Source organism: Vicugna pacos, chromosome 22 (assembly GCF_048564905.1).
Source record: "Vicugna pacos chromosome 22, VicPac4, whole genome shotgun sequence".
NCBI lineage: Eukaryota > Metazoa > Chordata > Mammalia > Artiodactyla > Camelidae > Vicugna > Vicugna pacos.
Genome location: NC_133008.1, coordinates 21,371,485 through 21,392,131, shown reverse-complemented (window position 1 = coordinate 21,392,131; position 20,647 = coordinate 21,371,485). Strand labels below are relative to the sequence as shown.

General features: G+C 52.9%; 2 protein-coding genes across 5 annotated transcripts; one reads left to right on the top strand and one right to left on the bottom strand.

Annotated features, from left to right (window-relative positions):
• The first annotated feature begins 2,082 nt into the window (after positions 1-2,082).
• Positions 2,083-4,603, top strand: GDF15 (growth differentiation factor 15). 2 transcript variants are annotated; one of them, XM_006199056.3, is made up of 2 exons: positions 2,083-2,405; positions 3,829-4,603. In XM_006199056.3, the coding sequence occupies exons 1-2, from the start codon at positions 2,114-2,116 to the stop codon at positions 4,470-4,472; spliced, it is 936 nt and encodes a 311-aa protein (XP_006199118.1). In that variant the 5' UTR covers positions 2,083-2,113; the 3' UTR covers positions 4,473-4,603. The 2 variants fall into 2 exon arrangements, 1 of the variants encoding a protein (XP_006199118.1); XR_012062992.1 differs by lacking the exon at positions 2,083-2,405 and adding an exon at positions 3,094-3,216 and having other exon boundaries at positions 3,829-3,947.
• A 2,693-nt stretch (positions 4,604-7,296) lies between these two features.
• Positions 7,297-18,743, bottom strand: LRRC25 (leucine rich repeat containing 25). 3 transcript variants are annotated; one of them, XM_072946963.1, is made up of 5 exons: positions 18,607-18,726; positions 14,886-14,983; positions 10,770-10,956; positions 9,452-10,257; positions 7,297-7,731 (listed from the first exon to the last, which is right to left on the bottom strand). In XM_072946963.1, the coding sequence occupies exons 4-5, from the start codon at positions 10,246-10,248 to the stop codon at positions 7,593-7,595; spliced, it is 936 nt and encodes a 311-aa protein (XP_072803064.1). In that variant the 5' UTR covers positions 10,249-10,257; positions 10,770-10,956; positions 14,886-14,983; positions 18,607-18,726; the 3' UTR covers positions 7,297-7,592. The 3 variants fall into 3 exon arrangements, with proteins under 3 accessions (XP_072803064.1, XP_072803065.1, XP_006199117.1); XM_072946964.1 differs by lacking the exon at positions 14,886-14,983 and having other exon boundaries at positions 18,607-18,743; XM_006199055.4 differs by lacking the exons at positions 14,886-14,983; positions 18,607-18,726 and having other exon boundaries at positions 10,770-11,860.
• Between the last annotated feature and the right edge of the window lie 1,904 nt (positions 18,744-20,647).

Sequence of the window (20,647 nt, the reverse complement as noted above, 5' to 3'; positions counted from 1 at the left end):
CATTCACACATGACCCTGTCAGGAAAGGGGCTGCTGATACCACTCTTTGTAGATGGAGAAACTGAGGCTCTGAGGGTTGAAGCCCCTTGTCCCAGGGAAAAGAGAGGCGGGAGTGTGAACCCACTGACTTCTCTGGAGCCAACAGCTGTTCAGGCTGCTGAAACATGAATCAGGGCAAATTCTTCATGAGGCTTTTAAATTTGGAGAAAAACTAGTCACAGATGGAGGGAAATTCAGAATCCCACCACAAGCCTAGAAATGCCAGGTAAACAGATGGCCCAGTAGAAAGCTGGGTATGTGCAAGTTCCCCATTGTGGAGTCGCCCTCCCACGACCCTACACACATATTTGCCCCCCTGAGGCTTAATTCCTTTACCCATTAATGGAAGTGCGTGTGAGCAGTGCCCATGCCTGGACTCCAGCAAATGTTGGCTTTTCACCATTATTGATCTTGCAGTGATGCCGCCTGAGACAGTACCACGTTTGCCCCACTCACCCCGAGTCAGGCCTGGGTATCAGTGGCCTCTGCTGACCTGCCCGGGCCATGTTAGTATTGATTCAGCATCTGGCTTGCCTCTGGGGCCCGGCCTCTGTAGGGGGAGTGGTGGGGTGGCTGTGGAGCGGGGCCCCAGCCCTAGGTCTCATCAGCCCTGCAGCCTCTACTGAGCACTTACTGTGGGTGCCAAGCTGATGGTGCAAGAGGCTCAGCCTCCCAGCAAGCACCCATCAGGATGGTAGCGTGACCAGTTGTGTTTCCTAAGCCCAGAGCATCACCGGGGGATCCTCTGGACCCCTCCCATAGCTAGGTGACAATCCAACAGCACAGAGGCTCAGACTGAAACTCAGGGGGTGCTGGAGGCTTGGCTCGGCTCACACAGCAAGTGAGGGGTGTGTACTGGGAGGTGGGAGAGGCTTGGACCCCATTCTTCCAGTGGGAGCCTGGCTGTGTAACCCCCAGCAAGTCCTTGTACTTCTTGTCTGTGCACCCCCTGTCAGACTTTACATACCCCTACAGTTTGCCTTGCATAGTTGCCTACCCTCTCTGAGGCCAGGAAGCTGGAGGCAGGCACAGGGATTGATGCCTGGGGCCAGGAGTCCTGAGCAGTGGAACAAGGTTTAGGTGCCCCTGAGGGAAGGGTGTTCCTTGGGCACCCCTTGCCTCTCCATCATCTGGTGGCTGGACCTGACACCAGCCCTCCCTGCCCTAGGCCCCAGCATCCCAAGTCCCTGCTACCTCCTCTTTGGGTGCAGCCAAGGGATTAGGGCCCAGAGTAGCTTCATCCCTGCCCAAGGCCTCAAGAAGCCCCTAGTCTGGGGCAGACAGAGCCAAGCACACACACTCTCAGTGCTGTGGGGTCAGGGCTGGGCTGGAGGAAAGGATGGGGTTGGGAGCACTCTGGTGAAGAGCTAATGTCAGAGAAGGCTTCCTAGAAAAGGGGCTTTTAGAGAAGGGTTTTGAAGAATAGGTAGGAGTCCCCCAGTTGAGGCTGAGTAACTGTAAAAATACCCAGTTGATCAAGCACCTGCTATGTGCCTGATCCTGTCCTTTATGCCTCATTTGCCCTTCTTGCCTGTGAAAGTCTCAGTCTTTATTTTTCAGATGAAGAAACAGAGGTATGATGGAAAGGAATGACTTGCCCCCAGGTTGCATGTCCTGACTCTTTCAGGCTCTTTTTTCCTCTAGGTTTGTTTTTCACTGTCTTCAGCCTTTGATCCTGAGCTGAGAGGGGAGAGATGGGACTCCCATCAGGGAAGGTCACCTCTTAAACTTCTGCTATGGTGTTTAGCACATAATAATAAATCTTTTTTGAGAAAAGTATTCTTTCCATCAGCCCACCAAGCTGGAATGCTGTCCCCATTTCACAGAAAAGGATAGTGAGGCTCAAAGAGGCTCCTGCGGCGGGGGCATTTCCCAGCATACCTAGGAGCACCCACCCCCCATCAAAAGCGCCACCCCCTGAAAAGCAGCCCAAGACCTCGCCCAGTGTGGTCCCTGGAGTGTTTACTCTGCATCCACGGGACCAGGCAGGCGGGGGCGGACAAAGTCCGAGGATTATAAAGGGCAGTTCAGCAGCGTCCGGTCAGTCCCAGCTTAGAGCTTAACTAGCACAGCCATGCCCGGGCAGCTACAGACACCACTGCACCGCTCTCCGGTGCTGCTGGTGCTGCTGATGCTGCTGATGCTCTCCTGGCTACCGTCGGGAGGCGCCCTATTTCTGGCCCAGGATCAACTCCCAGCCTTGCCGGGACCCTCTGACGTGCACTCCAGTCCGGATATCTCCAGATTCCGGGAGTTGCGGAAACGCTACGAAAATTTCCTGACCCGGCTTCGAGCGAACCAGACCTGGGAGGACTGGAACCCGGACCTCATCACCGCCCCTCAAGTCCAGATACTCACTCCAAAGCGTAAGTGAAATTTCCCAGATCCCATCCTGAGCGGCTCCCATCATCTAACCAGTGGTTTTTATTGGGGGGGGGCTGGTAATTAGATTTTTCTTTTTTTCTTTATTTATTGTAATTGAGGTACTGGGGATTGAATCCAGGACCTCACGCATGCTAAGCATGCACTGTACCACTGAGCTATATCCCCCCCCATAACCAGTGGTTTTGAGACACAGAAGCCTAGGTCTGCCCCCGAGCCTCAGTTTCCCCATCTGTGAACCGGGCAAGAATGTCCCCCTTCGGGGCTGAGGTGGGGAGCTAGTGGCCAGGTATGCATCGCGACAAGACGAGGCTCAGCCTACCTGAGATGTTACAACACCTCCGGGGATCGCAGATGGGAAAACTAAAGCCCAGAGAATCCATCGGTTCTACTGCAGGCTTGTAGAGCCTGGAGAACCCGGAGACACGGTCGGGCGGGGGGCGTGGTCTCTGCCCTTGGAAGTAAGGGAAGGGTAGTTGGGGGACTCCAGGAGGGAGGATCCAGGGGTCCGGCGGAAGTGGGGAAGGAGGCGGGGAGAGATTCGTTCATAGAGATGGGCAGAACCTCCTTGGGCTGGTTACGAATCTGATGCAATCGCGCCAAGACACTGCCGAAGTATCAGGTGACTACTGGTGCCTTAGAAAGGGAGTGGAGTATTTTCACGCCCTTCACCGACGGTCCGGGTGGCAGAAAAGATGCAAGGAGAGCTGGGCTGCGCTAGAAACTGGGAGGGGTTGAGGGGACAGGAAAGAGCTCTTACCCTGCCCTAATGCCACTTGTGCTGTGAGACTCCAGGTAAACCTCTCGCCGTCTCTAAGCCTACTGACTGGGTCGAGAGCCCTCAAACCTCAGTCTCCCCAATCTTCCCAACATCTGTACCAACCTGGAGGTCTGAGAATTCTGGGGAGCCGCGTACTCTTCATTTCTCAGATATAGAAACTGAGACCCAGACAGTTGAACACAGTAGCTGGTTGCTGTATCCCCAGCCCTGGGCACTTAGCCTTTGATAAAAATGATTTTGACTGTCAGGAGGAGGCAGAGGCAGTGTTGAAATCTCAGTCTCCCTACAGAGCAGATATACATAATTTCTGCAAGTATTTACTGAGCACCTACTGTGTGCCAGGCACAGTGGTGACCAAGCAGACATAAATTCCTGCTGAACTTCTAGTAGGGGAGACAAATGATAGACAACCAAAGAAAATAGGGCCGTGTCTATTTTAGGCAGGATGGAGGGATATGTAACCAGCCATGCTGAGATTCAGGGGGAAAGAGTGAGTGGTAGAGGAAGTAGCTTGTGCAAAGGTCCTGAGGTGGGATCCAGCTTGAGGTGTTGGAGGAAATGGGCACCCCTGTGACTGGCCCACAGTAGCCCAGTGGGTGACTGGCTTTCTTCGCTCTCTCCCATAGTGCGACTTGGGCCAGGTGGCCACCTGCACCTGCGCATCCCCCGGGTCGACTTAACTGAGGGGCTCCTCGCATCCTCCCGCCTGCATCGGGCCCTTCTCCGGCTGTCCCCAACGGCGAGGAACTCGTGGGACGTGACACGGTCACTACAGCGTCAGCTCAGCCTCGGAGGCTCCCGGGCTCCCGTAATACACCTGCGACTATTGCCGCGTGAGGACCACTTGCTGGAGGCGTTGCCTTCTACACAGCCCCAGCTTGAGCTGCACTGGCGGTCAAGAGCCGCCAGGGGACGTCGCCACGCGAATGCGAGCACCCGGGACGGTTGCCCGCTCGGGCGGGGGCGCTGCTGCCGCCTGCAGAGCCTGCGCGCTTCGGTCGAGGACCTGGGCTGGGCGGACTGGGTGGTGGCGCCGCGCGAGCTGGACGTGCGCATGTGCATCGGCGCTTGTCCGGGACACTTCCGGTCGGCTAACACGCACGCGCAGATGCAGGCGCGCCTGCATGGCTTGAATCCTGATGCTGCACCTGCGCCGTGCTGCGTGCCGGCAAGCTACGAGCCGGTGGTGCTCATGCACCGAGACAGCGAGGGCAGCGTGTCACTCACGCCCTTCGACGACCTTGTGGCCAAGGACTGCCACTGCGTATGAGCGGCCCCGGTCCTTCACTTATGGCACGTGCGCAAAGGAAGTGACTTAAGTCGTCCTTGCCTTTTTAATGGGCTCGTGGAACCTGAAGGACCCGATTTCTAACCACTGCTATCTGCCCCCTCCCGTCCAAACCGCTGTATTTATAAATTTGTTATTTATTACTAATTTATTGGGGTGATCTTCCCTGGGCCTAGAGGGCTGGGGTGGGATGGTCTGACAGAGTGTGCATTTATGTAAAACTCTGGTAATAAAAATGAAACTGTCTGACCTGACCCCTGTGATGCCCAGGATGGAGCTGGTAACTTTGGGAAGAGCCCTCCCTGGCCTCAGTTCCCACAGGAAACATGCTATGGGGTGATGAGAACAGTTCAGGGAATGGGTGGCAGGACATTCTTGCGGATACCAAGCAATTGGATGGTGGTCATGATGCCAGTGGGCATCATGGGGACAAGGGCAGCTGGGGACATCCCTCTCTGTCTGTCTCTGTGCTTCTCTATCTTCCTGTTCCTCTGTTTTTCTTTCTGAGACACTTTTGGGTCTCAGTCTCTATCCATCTCCACTCATCTCTCAGTACTCCTATTTCTGTAGTTATCAGACTTTGTCTCTAACACCATCCTGCTGTCTCTTCCCACATTGGAGTCACCTTTCCAAACGCCAGCAGCCCAGAGTCCTGTCCCCCTGCAACCAAGCGCCCCTGACCTAGAAGTGTCCCATTAGTCCTCCTGTTTGTGGTACCTCCCTTCATGTTAATGGTGCCTCTCTCCTTTCCTATAAAAAGAGCAGGGATTAACAAGTAAGTTGTGAAGAACATTTTCACTCACATCTCCCAGGTTCTACTTTTTCCTATTTAGGAGCTTGGAATTGTTGAGGTGTGCCAAGTCCAGCTCCTTCCCCACACTTGCTTGCCTGTCTACCCTGAGGAACTCTTATGAGGGTCTGGAGGACCGAGTGCCCAGCTCGAGCAGTGAGTAAGATGTATCCCCTATGAACACCACCACCCAAAGGCGGATCTGAACAACTACAGGTGCCCCTGAATGTATTCAGGCAGTACCCACTTTGTGCCAGGCCTTGGCTGGGCACTGAGGATGCAAAGTAACAAGATAGACTGAAACCACTCCACTCAAGCTCGATCAAGTGCAGGAGACAAATGGGTACAAGATAAATGAGTAAAAGATAAATTGTAAGGAAGCAGCTGATTGTACTAAGAACTGTGCCAAGGAGTCAGCCCAGGCAAAGCATTAGTGAACAGAGGCAAAGCTGATTTAGGTGGTCAGGGGAGGGGGCCTTTCTGAAGAGGTTACACCTGACCTGAGACCTGGGGGAAGACTAGGACTAAGGGAACAGTTGGGGGACAGGTATTTGAGGCAGGAAGAACAGGAGGTGCAAAGTCCTCAGGTGGGAACAAGCTCAGAATCCAGCAGTAAAACTGTTGAAAATGGGGCCAGAGAGTTTAGTGGGGGCTAGAACCCACCAAACCTCTTGGTGCTGGTGAGGGGTGAGGATCTATTGGAAGAGCAATGAGGGGACATGAGGTTACAGGAACTGGGGAGGGATGGGATCTGATCTCTGTTGGGAGGAAGAAGACAGATGATTGGGGGCAGGATTGGGGGCTTGAGCAGTGTCTTGGGCAGAGATACAGGGGTACAAGGAAACCAAAGATCCTCACAGGTTACCTTTTCCACCCAGGTCACTCCCAAGTATTGGGGAACCCAAGAGGGCCTCAAAATTAAACTCAACACCAGGATCACCCAAAACTGGCAGATGCCATACTGAGTCTCTCCCCAAACATCAGCCATTGCATTTGCTAGTCCCTCCTGCCCATGGCCCTTTTCATGCCTCCACACTTGGTCCCCCTGCCCAAAATGCCTTGTCCTCTCTACTTCTCAAACACCTATGCATCCTTCACCTATACCCCTCTTACAGCATTTTTCAAACTCCTGCATTCATCTCCCTCTGGCAGACCTAGCTCCATCTTTCCGTCTGGCCCAGGCTTGACCTCTTGGGCCTGGTGGTGTCTGTGTCCAGTTCTATCTCCCCTGGATTGGGGTCTTGGCAGGAGCTGGGCTGAGACCAGCTGAGGCATGAACTTAAACAAACTCTTGAGAAACACTGAGCTCTGGGAGTGGTTAACTCTACCTGAGGAAGTACCACAGAAAGCCATTGGCATTGCACCTGGATTTTGAAGAATGAGTTAAGGTATCCCAGCATATAAGAGCCAAAACAGCCTTAGAGACCAATTATAATCACCCCTAGGTGATCTGTTTTATAGATGGGGGTATCTGAGGCCCAGAGAGTTAATGGTAGAATCAAGATTTGGACCCGACCCATGCCTTCTGATGCCCAGGCCAGAGTTCTGCCTCTGTATTAAGATGTTTGAGTTAGAAAATGTGGGGAAAAGAACGGCATTCTGGGCCTAAAAAAATGGTATGGGTAAATGGCATGAAAAAATGAAAGCTTCAGGGAAGTGGGCTGGATGGGGAGAAGGTCCAGACCAGAAGGGCAGAAGGAGCGGGGAGAGGACAGTGAGGTTGGCAGGTCTGGATCACGCAGGTCTCAACCACCAGGCTGAAGATTTGGGAGCAGTGGGGAGCCATGGAAGGTGTGTAAGCAGGGGAGGGAAACAGTCCCATTCATGAGCTATAAACATCCCTCTGAGGCTGGTGTGGGCTGCCTTGGGGGCAGAGTCTGGATACCAGGCACTTGAGAAGGGGGCCTGGGAGGGGCAGAGGAGAGACTGGGGCTTGAGAGCAATCTGGGAGTTTCAGAGCTCTTGTCTTGGGAGCTCAAGATATCCCCGCCCTGAGGAGCCCACTCACCAGCAGCCTTGTCAACCTTGCAGCATTTATTGAGTACCACCTGCATACCAACAGGAGGGTGATGACAGAGTTCACACATTGACCCTCCTGTCCCCGTGTTGGGGTCTCTCCTCCACCCCCTCTAGCCTCCAAGGGGCCTGAAGAGCAGAGTGGGCTAGGGAGGGGGCTGTAGAGCCACTTTGGGGTCTCAAGGATGATCCTTCCCTGGCCCCATTCCTCAGACGGGAAGACTGAGGCCAGGGAAGAGCCGGAATGCCCCAAGTCACCCAGAAGGGGGCAGGCTGGAGTTTGAGATGGTGAAGGCTCAGTGCCCAGGGATCACGTACTCCTCTTCGTCCAGCGGGGCCTGGCCCAGTGACTGCAGGTTGCAGTAGACAGGCTGGGAGTCCTGGTGGAGGCTCTCATAGTTCATGTAGAAGTCGCTGTCCTCTGAAGGGTGAGCCCTGTGGGGACAGACAGATGGGAGGGAAGGTAGGACTCAGGGAGCTTGCATGTCAGCTTTGAGAGGCAAAGGAATTTCAGGGCAGCTGAGGCAACTCTTGATATTTACATATGAGAAAACTGAGGCTCAGGACAGTGTTCTCTCAGCCTGGCCCAACTTTCTCTGAGGAAAGCAAGGAGGGGCAGTGATTCAGAGATGATTCTGTGGATTCAGCATTGTAACGCTCTGGTCCAAAGACCTTGAGTCATTGGAGGGTTTTTTTCCTTCCTTAAAGTTGAAGATGGTTGCCCATATTTTACATTAAAATCTAGACTTCGGTTCTCTCTTGAAAAATTGAAGGCTCTAATCATACCAGCCACATGGATACAAATGGCTGGAGCCGAGTCAGTGCCTCTTCAGATGGGGAGTGTTTTCACCAGGTCCCCTGAAGCAACTAACTTTGTGGCCTCGATACAAAAATAAATCTGAGTCTCAGTTTCCACATCCATAGAATTGGTCAGGGAGGAGGTAGCTTCTTAGGTATGTCTTGCTATGGTGGACAAGACCCCCAGAGAAGAATTTTCCTGCCTCCAGAACAGCCTAAACCTATGCCTGGCTCCTCTTGTAATAAAGGCCCCTTTGAGCAAGCGATGTCTGTCAGTCATTTACACTTTAGTATGAATCATTCCAAACATATAAATGGTTGTATGGGGATGGAAGTCAGCATTTGTTTCTTGCCTCTGCTTCTGACCCTGGGCAAGTCATTCCCCTACCTCCCAGAACCTCCATTTCTGCAACTGTAAAATGTAGGAGGGAACTGACACATCCAATTCTAAACAATGGTTTTAGAGGAGATTGGTCCTGAGATCTTGGTGACAGCAAGGCAGAGGCGAGCATCAGAACACAAGCTGCCTTAGGGAGTTTGGTGCCTTCAACTCCCTACCGCAGACTACTTCTGCTTTTGAGCCATATTTGCATCTGCTTTGCATATGTACTCATTTCTCACCAACAGCCTCCCAGAGGCCTCTCTGCCTTGTGGATTCTGCTGCCCAAACTCAGTCATGACCCTCTTCCCTTCCTGCTTGGATTCCCCCCAGCCCTCTCCAACCTCAGTTCTGCAATCTTGCCTTCTCAAAACACATCCACAGCAGATTCTCTGTTCTCTCCCACCTCCAGGCCTTTGCCCCTGCTTGTCCCTCTCCCTGAAATTCTCTCCACTCCCTCATCCAACCTGGAAAAGCTGAACCCATCTATCTAAGCCCAGCCAATTCTGGAGGTGTCAGGGCTTTGTAGGGGTAGAGGGACACAGGTGGCTTTCTTAGTATCTCTTGTGTGTCAGAGGGAGATGGGGGTGCTGTCCCATTTTACAAGACAGAAACAGGGATTCAGAGACAGCCCTGGATGACATGAGACCTAAGCCCAGGCCACTGACTGCCACTGCAGAGCCCCCACTCTGCCTTGAACACTTGCCTCCTCTCTCCCCATGCTTAGCAGCCAGAAACTGGGTTTGCAGGTCACGAAGGGGGAAGCTTATTTCACATACAGGATCTCACTTAATTCTTAGCCCAATTGTATAAGATGGAGAGCTGTTATTAGCTCCATTTTACAGATGAGGAAACTGAGGCCCAGAGAGATGAAACTACTTGCCCAAGATCACACAGTATGTAAGAGGCAGTGCTGGGAATTGAACCCTGATCATCTGGCTCAAGAGTCTTGTAGGTAGATGTGTGTTTGTCACTCACCTGGGTTCGGCCCACTGGTGCCCAGCATCTGGCTGGCCCACGAACATGTTCTCATAGTCAGGTGTGGAAGGTTCTGGCAGGGTGGCCTTTGGGGGCTTCTGGCTGAGGCTCCGGCTACTGTACCTCGGCTGCCAGCCAGAGCCAGACCTGGGAACATCCTGCGCAGCCCATGTTTTGCTCAGTCCCCAGCTACCATCCACCCAATGGCCACAGCGTCTCCAGGCCAGCACTGGGCCAGTAACGGCAAGCAGGAGGAGCAGGCTTCCACTGGCCGCCAGAGCTCCTATGGCCGTTGTGGACAGGCCAGAGGCACAGCCCACCTCCAAGAAGGCAGAGAGGTTGTGCCAGCCTCCGGTAGCCATATCCAGGCACTGCAGAGGCGACTGGTCAGAGCAATTGTCCCGCCGGACCTCATGCCAGGGTAATAGGCTACAGCTGCAGTCAGCCTTCAGGTCAAGATTACAGTGTTCGGCCAGCGCCCTGTCCACGGGGTCCAGTTGGTTGTTTGTCACATCCAGGACCTGCAGCTCCCCCAGGAGGGCGAAGAACAGCGGTGGGAGCTTTTTAAGGTGGTTGTCAGACAGGTCCAGGAGGAGCACGCTGCTAGCCTGTAGAGACTGGTTCTGGGGCAGCTGCCTCAGGTTTTGGCCGCTGAAGTTCAGGCACGTGTCTGTGAACGACCTGGTCCAGTCCACGTCCCCCGATGACACGTTGCACGACAATCCCTGGCTGCCTGGATTGTGCAGCAGCAGCAGCAGCAGCAGCAACAAGAGCACCCACATCAGGGCGCCCCCCATTCAAGCCACCTAGATAAAGACATCGGAATCCAAGCCTTGACCTCAGCCTGTGGTCAACCTCCCCCTCACCACCTCTGTTTATTTTTTTTTTTATAGCTCAGAGCAGGTCAGGCCACTTCTGAAATGTTAAAACGTAGCCCTTCACTGGTCACTCCTCTTTGGTTGGCTCTGGTCCCCGGCCTCAGTCGCCCCTTCTTCCTAAGAGTACCTAACCCCGGCGCCTCACGGTCTTGGAAGAAGAGGCGATCCAGTTAGTCCCTTCCCCTTCTCTCAGATGAGCCCCTTCAGGCTAAGTTGCCCAGTTTCCCCAAACAGTTCGGGAGCCCTCACTGGCCAAGATGGGCGGTTGCAAATGAGTGGTTGTCCCGGTAACGGCCCAGCCCGATGGCCTTCCTCCCAAAATTGCGAATTGTGAGTGTCTGGGAGTCTTGGGCTGGGATGGGGGTGGGGGCTGCTGAAAAGGCCTCCAGTTCTGGTTTGAAGCCCCTGCACAGACCCAGGTTCTAGGGCCTCGGTCCTACCTTCCTGGTCCCGCTGCCACGCCTTTGCCTTGGCGGTGCTGGAAGTCTCCGGGGCAGAGGGGCAGCGTCGTGGCTCACTTGGACTCTGGGACCAGAGCGTCGGACCCTCCGCGGATCCGGATCCGTATCCGCTGTTGTCCCTGGCGCTTCTCAAGCTCGGCACCCAGCGACTCAGAGGGAAGAGGAACTGGTGCCCGGGTGGAGTACAGAGGGGAAGAATGAAGAAGACACAGAGAGCCGCCCCACACAAAGGCCTCAAGGACCAGGAGTCTCACGGGAGGGGGAGGGGCATCCCGCTTCCTTCTTGCTGGAACCCATTGACCACATGTCCCCCATTAATACCCCAATTAACTGCTAACTCATCAACTCACTTCCTGGTCTCAGCTCAGTTGACTCCCAACCTATGCACTCATTTATTCATTTGACAAACATCATTCATGCTGAGCCCTCAAGAGGTTTCAGCTCTGGCCAGTTTCTCCAGAAGCACTCAGTCTTGGGAGAAGATAGAGCAAGGGGCAGGCTGCTGGAAAGCTTCTTGGAGAAGAAGGTATTAGAACTGGGGCTTCAGCATCTGAGCAGAAGTTTGCCAAGAATTCCTAAAACCTGCCTTTCTAAGTTTCTAGCCTCCGCCACAAATTCAGAGCTCTCCTCATGTCCAGTCATGCCTCCATGCTGCAGGGGGAGGTGAGGCGGGTTTCCTGGGGGAGGGGATGCTGAGTCTGGGGCTTGGAGGATGAGCTGACATGGTGGGCAGAAATGAATGCCTTGCAGATTCCAGGCAGGAGTCATAGCAGGAGCAAAGGTCCTGCAGCTTGAGAAAGCCTGGCTGGCCGGGACTGCGTAGTTAGGAGTGGAGTGGCTGAAGTGAAGAGGTTAAGCAGAGGAACTGAACTGGTAGCATGGGCAGGGGACAGGCAACACGGGCCCTGGAAACCAGGCTGAGGAGTAGGGCTTTATTCCCAGGGCCAAGGCAGGTGAGTGAGCAGAGGCGGGCCACTGGGTCAAAAGATCTCTCTGGAGCGAGCCTGGGGTCTGGAGATGGGCAACTCTGCGAGGTGCCTGAAGTCCCAGAGGGAGAGGGGGGCCTGAGTCAGACCCCCAAGAGATAGTGAGATAGAGGAGGGAAGGTGGGGTGGGAAAGGTCTCAGCCTCACTGTGTCCTGGCATCCGACAGACTAGCTTCAAATTTTTTCCAGTCCCTGGCTCACTGTCTGAGCTTAACTGCTCTGAGCCTCAGTTTTCACATCTATAAAATGAGATAAATGTTAAGAGCCTTCTCCTGGACTCTGGGAGGTTAGAATCTACTCCCTCATGCTTTCCCCTCTCCTCAAACTCTGCCTCTTTCTAGTTCCAAACTCAGAGGGATGGTTAAAGGTTTTGAACAAAGACTTTGAGGAAGGGCTGCAAATTGTTCTTCAATAACCCAAAGATACTCACTCCTAGTAAGAAAACAGCAAATTACAACAACTCAGAGATACTGTTTGGTCCCACCTATCAGATTGGCAGAAATTCAAAAGTGTGATAACACTCAGTGCTGGCCAGGCTGTGGGGAAATAGGCAACCCCACTCATTGCGGGGGGAGCATCTGTAGCGCAGCCCGATGGTAGGCACACTGTCAGGGGAATTAGGAACGCAAGTGCTCCCTGATCCAGCGTCCCACTACTGGGACCCTCTTGAATATTTGCATGTTTACAAAATGACAGGGGCAGGAAGTGATGAGTAGATAAACTAACTGTAGTTTATCCATACAATGCATATTATTCAGCCCTTAAAAATGAATGAAGCTCTGATACATGCTACCTCGTGGATGAACCTTGACAACATCATGCTGAGTGAATAAAGCCAGACACAAAAGACCTGAGTGTACGATTTCACTGATATGAAATGTTCAGAACAGGCAAATCCACAGAGACAGTACGTTAGTGGTCGTCAGGGGCTGAGGGTGGGTGCAGAATGACTGCTCATAGGGACAGGGTTTGAGGTGATCATTTGGGTGATGGAAATGTTCTGGAACTAGATAGGGGTGATGGCTGCACAACACTGAGAATGTACTAAAACTTACTGAATTTTCACTTTAAAATGGCTAAGATAGTCAATTTTATGTTAAGTATACTTGGCATACTCACACACAAAAGTCAGAGAGCTACAGAATGGTTCGTCGCAGCATTGTTTGCTTTAAGAAAAAAATTGGAAACCACCTAAGGGATTGATTAGATCAATCACAGTTCATCTTGCCTGGGAGGTGCCACAGAGTCATGCAAATGAATTACAGATCTCTATGAAAAAATAAGGAAAGGCTCATTTATTTCCTCTACAAACCTTTATTAAGCTCCTATGTGTGCCAGGCACTGGTGGTCTAAGAGCTGCAGACACAGCCATGAACAAAACACAAATTCCCAGTTCCCATGGAGTTCTGGTAGCAATCCGGGAGACCGGCAACATGCAGAATCTATCAGGAAACTATGTAACAGGTGGAAGAGAAAATAAAAGTCGGGAAGCATGCAGGGACGGTGGCAACTTTTTAATGGGTTTGATCAAGTGGGCCCTTATTGCAAAGAAGAAGGGGCTTATTGAGTTAGGAGGTGGGGGAAAGGCATTCAGGGGGTGGGACAGCTGGTGCAAAGGCCCGGAGGTGAGAGCAGATGTCTCCAAGAGAATATGTTAACTGGAGAGAAAAAAAAAAGCTTCCTGTAACTGAAACTGTCAATGAAACAGGAAAAACAAATACCCCAGGGTTAGGGTTAGCTTTTAGTGGTAGATGGATGGGAGGGAGAACTTCCCCATATATGTTTTTCTATTTTTTTCCTTTAGAACCCTATCATGTCAGCTGAATTGCAAATCCCAGTCAACACAGTCAATGGAAACACTGAAATCAGCCAAGAAGAGGGGCACGGTATAACTCAGTGGTAGAGTGCGTGCTTAGCAGGCATGAGGTGCTGGGTTCAATCCCCAGTACCTCCGTTAAAATAAATAAATAAACCTCTTTATCTGCCCCCTCAAAAAAAAAAAAAAAGTAAAAAAAAAAAATCAACCAAGAAGCACACACAAGAACTCAGGCTTTTAGGACGAGAGGAACAGAGGGGTGTCCTGGGTGTGGGTGGATTCCAGCACCGAGGCCTCTTAGAATAGGAGGAAATGAGGAAATGAAGTGAAGAAAATGAGGAATTAAAGTGTCAGGCGCTCAGGCTGGGGTGGGAGGGGTGGGGTCTGGCAGGCTTGGGGCCTGAGACCGTGGGTTTTGGAGGCGAGTCTGGGGGGACCTAGGGTCTGGGCCTTCCTGTGCAGCTGGCGCAGGTCACCGCCAGGCTGTGGGAAGAAAGGCAGCTCCTGAGTCTGCTGCCTTCCCCTCACTCCCCAGCTGAGAGGAGCCAGAAGATTCTGGAGGGCACACATTCATACTTCCTCTCCTGCCCACTTGATATACACCGAGCCTTGGCCTGAGACAGGCCCAAGTCTCAGGCAAGGCCAGCCTGTCAGCACCAAGATCTCTGGAGAGCCTCAGAGACACCTAGAGATCTTCAGAAACTCCTAGAGATGCCCAGAAAAACTCAGAGATTCCCAAGACCCCAGAGATACCCAGAAAACTTCAGAAATACTTAGAGTCCTTCAGGAACTCCCAGAGATACCCAGAAACCCTCAGAGACACCCAGAGACCATCAGAGATACGTTCAGACCTTCAGAAACCCCCAGAGATACCCAGAAAAACTCAAACATCCCCAAGACCCCAGAGATACCGAGAAAAATTCAGAGATCCCCTCCAAAGACAAAGACAGAGATGCACAGAGTTCCCTCTGACTCAGTACCCTCTGACCTCTCCCTGTACCCATCCTGGCCTGAGTGAGGCCTTAGCCTGCCCCCAGGAGCCCCTAGTCTGGGGAGATGGAGCAGAGCCAAGGGTTTGCCCTCCCCCTCATCCCCCTCCAGTCCTGTCCCGGGGCTGTCACACTTCTCTGGAATCTGCCCCCTCTCTCTACCTCTGAGCCTCCCCAGGGCCAGGCCTCCAAATCTCTGGCCCCAGCCTTTTCCTGCCATCCCTACCTCCGTGTGACAGCCTTCAAACAACTGACACCCCCAACCCCTAGCCTGAGGCTCACTACTCTTAGAGTCCAGTCTTACCCCGGGAAGGTGGAGGGCAGGGGGCTAGGCAGCCCGACACAGCAGCAGAGGCCGATCCCAGGGCCTGGGGATCCTGAGACGTCTGAGAGGTTCTGGAGCTGGTAGGTGGAGACCAGAGACAGGTGTGATGCCTGAGGGCCAGGCTCAGGTGGCCAAGCTGACTTAGGGGCAAACCCGGAACACGAGCAGACTCGGGTGACTGCAGACCTCCAGGCATTAATTCTGCAAACAGTGACTGAGGTCCACCAAGCCACTTCATTGCTGTGTGACCTGGGGCCAGTACCTTAAACTCTCTCTGTCTCAGCTTCCTCCTTTATAAAATGAGGACAGTAAAAACCACTGTGCAACATGGCTGTGAAGGGCTGGGAGACAAACATGAATGTGAGCATGTGTCTGGTGTTGGGAACCTGTGTGACCAATATACCAGCTGAGTGTCCCAAGGCGAAGGACGGGTAGATGGTCCATCCCGCACAAAAATCGAATTCAGAAGGTAAAGCTTGAGTTTTAATGAAATGAAAAGACCTCATTTGTGGTCACATGGCTTTGTTGATCACAATATAGTAAAATTCTAGAAGCCACTGAATGCCTTTGGGACGGGGATGGACAAACAAAATTTTGCACTGAGGCAGCTGTGGTCGTCACACTCCACCTGCCAGATCTGCATTAATTTGCTGAGGCTGCTCTGGTCATGGGAGGCCATGTTGCTGGTCGAGACAGCTCTCCTGGGAGCAGCCCTGACCACAGACGGAAGGAGAGTTGATTAGAAACACCTCAGCTCCCTCCTGCCTCAGACAGAACATGCTCCACGCTTGCCCCCTGAGGGACCCCTGGGAACCCAGCCTGGTGGAGCCTACCAGTTGGCGCCCCCCGCAGGCCTCCGTCTCTCTCCTCACCCGGACCAAGGCTTTCTCCCAAATAACTATGCTCTTGAAGACCGGTCTTCGGGTCTACTTTTAGGGGACTCGAAATTAAGGTAGGTAGAGGAATATAAGGGAATACTAGCAGTTAGATTTTAAAAAATATTTTAAGTAATTATAAATAACAGCAGTGAGGGGAGGGTATAGCTCAGTGGTACAGGCAGGCTCAGCATGCCCAGCATGCCGGAGGTCCTGGGTTCAATCCCCAGTACCTCCTTTAAAAACAAACAAGTAAATAAACCTAAATTATCTCCCCTACCAAAAAAAAAATCTAAAAAGAAAAAATAAGAACTAGGCTCTTCAAATAAAAAAAAAAAAGAAAAAAGAAACAAAAAAGAAAAAACCAGCGGCCAAGCACTGGCTATTTAAGTAGCATTAAGTGATGTCATCTTCACCATAGCTCCTTGAGGTAAGAACTGTCATTATCCCCCATTTTACACACGAGGAAACTGAGGCATGGTGTGCCCAAGGCTCTACAGCAACAAAGGGTCAGCCTTGAACCCATGTGGTTGACCTTTAGGCTATGCTGTGCTCAGACAAGATGCATTTGCCTGCATCTACCTGGAAGGGTGGGTGTGCAAAGCCGTTGCATGGCCCACAATGACTCTGTCGCTCCCGGATGCGTGAGTTTAGACTTGACTTCGTAATAGTGACTGCCTGGGGGTGGTGGCTGAGAAGGTTATTTAGTTTTATTTGCAAGGTTTATTTATTTTAAATTTTTGGTCAGATTTCATTCGTTCCAAAAATACTTACTGAGCACCTACTGGATGCAGCAAAACTCCCGCCCTTAGAGAGCTGACATTCCAAGGGGGAGATGCGATGACTTATAAATCATCACATGTTTTAAAGGAGGTTAGGAAATAATTGTGCTAGGGCAGAAAAGTTAAAACAGATTTCTGGGGACTTGGGGGAAAAGACAGGGCGGTTTGCAGTTTGGGAGAGGGTTAGTCCAAGAAGGTCTCTCAAAGGAAGAAAAAGACAAAAAAGGAAAAACATGCGCAGGTAAGAGATCAAAGTGGGAACAAGTATTTTCGGGGAGGGATGGGAAAGCTGGGTGATTTTTTTCTGTATTTTTCTTCTTTTTGCCATTAAATAATTCAGTACATAAATACGTAAACATATATTTGGAAGCCTACTTGAGGGTGTGGATAAGATCAAGAGAGGTGGACTAGATTCCAAGCCTGAAACTTGGGGTCTCAAGAGCCACTCCAAAGGGGCGCTAAGGAAGGGTCGGCTAGGACTCTCAGAAGTTGGACTTGCAAGTCTCTGCTGTCCTCGTGTGGCCATGCTCGGAATTGCATGTACTGGTGGCCTTGGCAGAGGCAGAAAATTGGTCCCTCTCTCTTCTGATCCCTAGACTCCACCTGGGCCACACCGGGTGGGCGTGAGGAAGTCAAGACTGTCTGTGTCGCCCTCAGGCTGGGACCTCTGAGGGCACTAGAGGCCTCACACCCCATCCCAGAGGAGACATTGGTCTTTTATTTAAAAACATTTTTAATTGAGTTATAGTCATTCTACAGTGTTGTGTCGAATTCCAGTGTAGCGCACAATTTTTCAGTTATACATGAACATATTATACATTCATTGTCACATTCTCTTTCGCTGTGAGCCACCACAAGATCCTGTATATATCTCCCTGTGCGACACAGGACAATCTTGTTTATCCATTCTACATTTTGAGACATTGGTCATTTTTAACTCATTCATTCAGCAACAGGTAAAATTTATTAAGCCCCTACTGTGTGTCAGACTTGTTCTGAATACTAAGGACACAGCACTGAACAAAATATTCGAATTCCCTATTCTCAAAGAACTCATGGATTACTGGAGACATGGGAAATCAACGTGCAAAAACAAGATTTTTGGGAAAATCCAACAGAGCAATGTGACCCAGATGGTTGGAGAGCCTCTCCGAGTGCAGAAAAGACTCCTCCGCTTGTGCCGCCCCGGGAGCTTAAGGCCTTAGGTTGCCATGGAAACCCCTTCCTCCAACACAGGAAGAGAGGTGGAGCTCCAGAGAGAGGTGAGGGAGGGGCGTTGCCAGCGCACCCCAACGGGGGACCCTGTGCCCCAACTCTCGGGGCAAGTTGCTTCCCCAGCTCTGAGCCTGTTTTACCTGCAGAACTTTATCTGCAGCTGCTGTAGGCTTCTCCCTCCGCCATCTCTTCCTTCCCTACTCTTGAGGTTTCCACAAAATGCCTCCAATTTCCCAGAGTGAGTATCCCAGACACAGAGAGGGAGCTGGGGGCATTTCACTGGACGGGATGCCGCTTCTGGATCGCCCATGTGACCCCGTAGGTGCTTCTCTGAGCCTCAGTTTCCCCCTTCTGTAACATGAGGAGAAGAAAGGCTACCTCTCTCATGAAGCTGATGGGAGGTTTTTAAGAGCTGATCAGAGCTGGGTGCACTAAGCTCTAATTATTAGCTTGACTCAGGAGTTCCAAGTACAGGGTGGCAGGGCCGGGGTTTTGATTTGCGGGCTGTGGCGCCACGGAAGGTGCTGGAAGCGGTCAGTGTCAGGGCCAGAGAGCTGGACCGACACAGCCAGGGTTCAAACCCAGGCCCAGGTCCTCCATCTGGGAAATTAGTTCCGCCGCCAGGTGATTGGTCTTGGGGTATAGTCCCCATTTCGCAAACCTGCGACTCCAAGGGGTTGCTGGCTCTCCAAAGAGTCCAGCCGATCCGAATGGCCCTCCCCGCTCCCCCCCCCCCCCCCGCTCCTTCATCCCTTCAGGGGTTCTTGCTCCTCCCACCAAGTCTAGGCTGGAACCTCCACCCGTACCCCAGCCTACCCCGGTGCTCACCAGCTGCTGTGGCTTCTTCCCTCCCGGTGTTGTTTGGGTTTTAATTTTTGTGTTGCAGTTAGAAAATTACCCATAATTACAGCTTCTAAGAGGCAATGTCTCAAGGCGCAGACCCTGCTCCCAGCTGTGGCCGCCTCCCACGCAGTGCTAGGGAGGGGCTGCCGGGGTCTCCCGCCTGGATCCAGGCCCCTCCCAAAGTCCCCACCCCTTAATGGAGGGACTCAAGTAACATATTCATGGACACCCCCACCGCTGTGTCTGCCGGGAGGGAGGATCTAAAGGGAGGCTGACGCTGCCAACAGATTACTTGAGGCATTATTTTACCGTAACAGTGTCAAGTCCAACCAAGGCTAGTGCAGAACCAGTAATCTGGAAGAGATGGCCAGGGAAGGCGAGGAGGCAGCGGGAGGGAGATACGGAGGAGAAGAAGGGGGGGGGGGCGGAGGAGAAAAGGGAGGGAGAGGAGGAGAAAGAGAAGGTGGGTGGGGGAGAAGAAGGAAGACTGCAGCCAAAGGCCGAAGAGCCAGACTAGGCCAGACCAGGAACCAGAGAAAGAGCGCTCCAGGCGGCAGGAACAGTCAGTGCAAAGGCCGGGAGGTGGGCCTGTGAAGGATGGATCTGAAGAATGCAAGGGCTGGAAGGGCATCAGTGAGGGGAGGGATGGCCCCTCCAGGCCGTCCGCATGCCCGACCAGGAGAGCGGTCTTCAGGCTCCCGCAGGCACAGACTCCAACCCTACGGGGCTTGGGTTTGCTGGCGTCGGTGGCTGCAGTCCCCGCGCAGCCACACGGGGGCGACCGGGAGCCAGCAAAGGGGTCTCAGGTCTATGGTCCAGTCTCGAGCCTGAGCTCTCCTCGACGGCCCACTCCGTCTCTTAAACCAATTCCCGGGCCTGCCCTGTCCCAGGACCCCTGTCAACCTGGGCCTCTTCCCAGGTCAAGCTCCCTGCCTCCTCCACGCCATCCCGATCTACCCGATAGCCCTATGGAGCTTCTTAAAATTCGAATGCAGATCCTGCCCTTCGCAGCTACACACCCTCCCGTTGTTCCCTATTCCTTTCAAAACAAATCCCAACCTGTCTCTGCCGGGAGTGGCCCGGCCCCTCTGCTCCTCTTCCCTCTGCTCCAGTCACACAGCCCTCTTCTCTCTGCCTCCAATACCTTCACCATGTGCCCACCTTAGAGCCTTTGCACTCGCCTTGACTGCAATCTGAACATTTTTTTTCCAGATCTTTTGGATCCACCTCCTCCCTTTCTTATAAAAAAAAATTCCTTTCCCCTCATGCTCCTCCCTCGCATGGGTGGCGGGGAAGGGGGCCCTTCTATGGTTCTGCTATTGCAGGGCGTGCGCCCTGGTTGGATGTGCGCGGGGCTCAGCTTCCCGGACGCCGTGTGGGGCCCAGAGCTCGCTTTTCTCGGACTTTTCCGCTGGCGCCCAGGCTGTGTTTTGAAGATCCGTCCCGGTTACCATGAGAACCGCGCTCGTCACCCCCGCCGCCTCGCCTCCTGCTTGGCAGCTCGTGGGACCGCGGGCGCCTCCGCCTCCCTCCCTCCCTCCCTCCCACCCTTCCTTCCTCCCTCTCTCCCTCCCTCCTCCGCCTTCCAACCCAGCGGTCGCCCAGTCCTCTTCACCAGGGACCCCTCCCTCTGCTAGCACGTGGCACTCCCTGAAACTGTCCTACTGACTCGTCAGCTTTTGACCGTCCGCCTTCCTCGTCAGACCCTTAGCTCCACAAGCAGTAGCAACGTGACCTGGCTGGGGCCACAGGGCCTGGCACACAGCAGGAGCTCAATAAATGTTTGTGGGTAGAATGAAGACACATCGACTCAAGGAACCGCGGTTCAGAAAGGGCGAGGGACCTGCCCAGGGCACACAGAATCCTGGGGAGCCACAGAGCATTAGGCAATAAATGGGGGCACTTGGGGTGATGGGGAGAGCGTCCGTGGGACCCGGGAGTCACAGTTGTCACCAGTATACTGTGGGACTTGGGTGAGTCACACCCTCTCTGTGCTGGGCTGGGAGTAGGTGCTGGAGAACGGTGA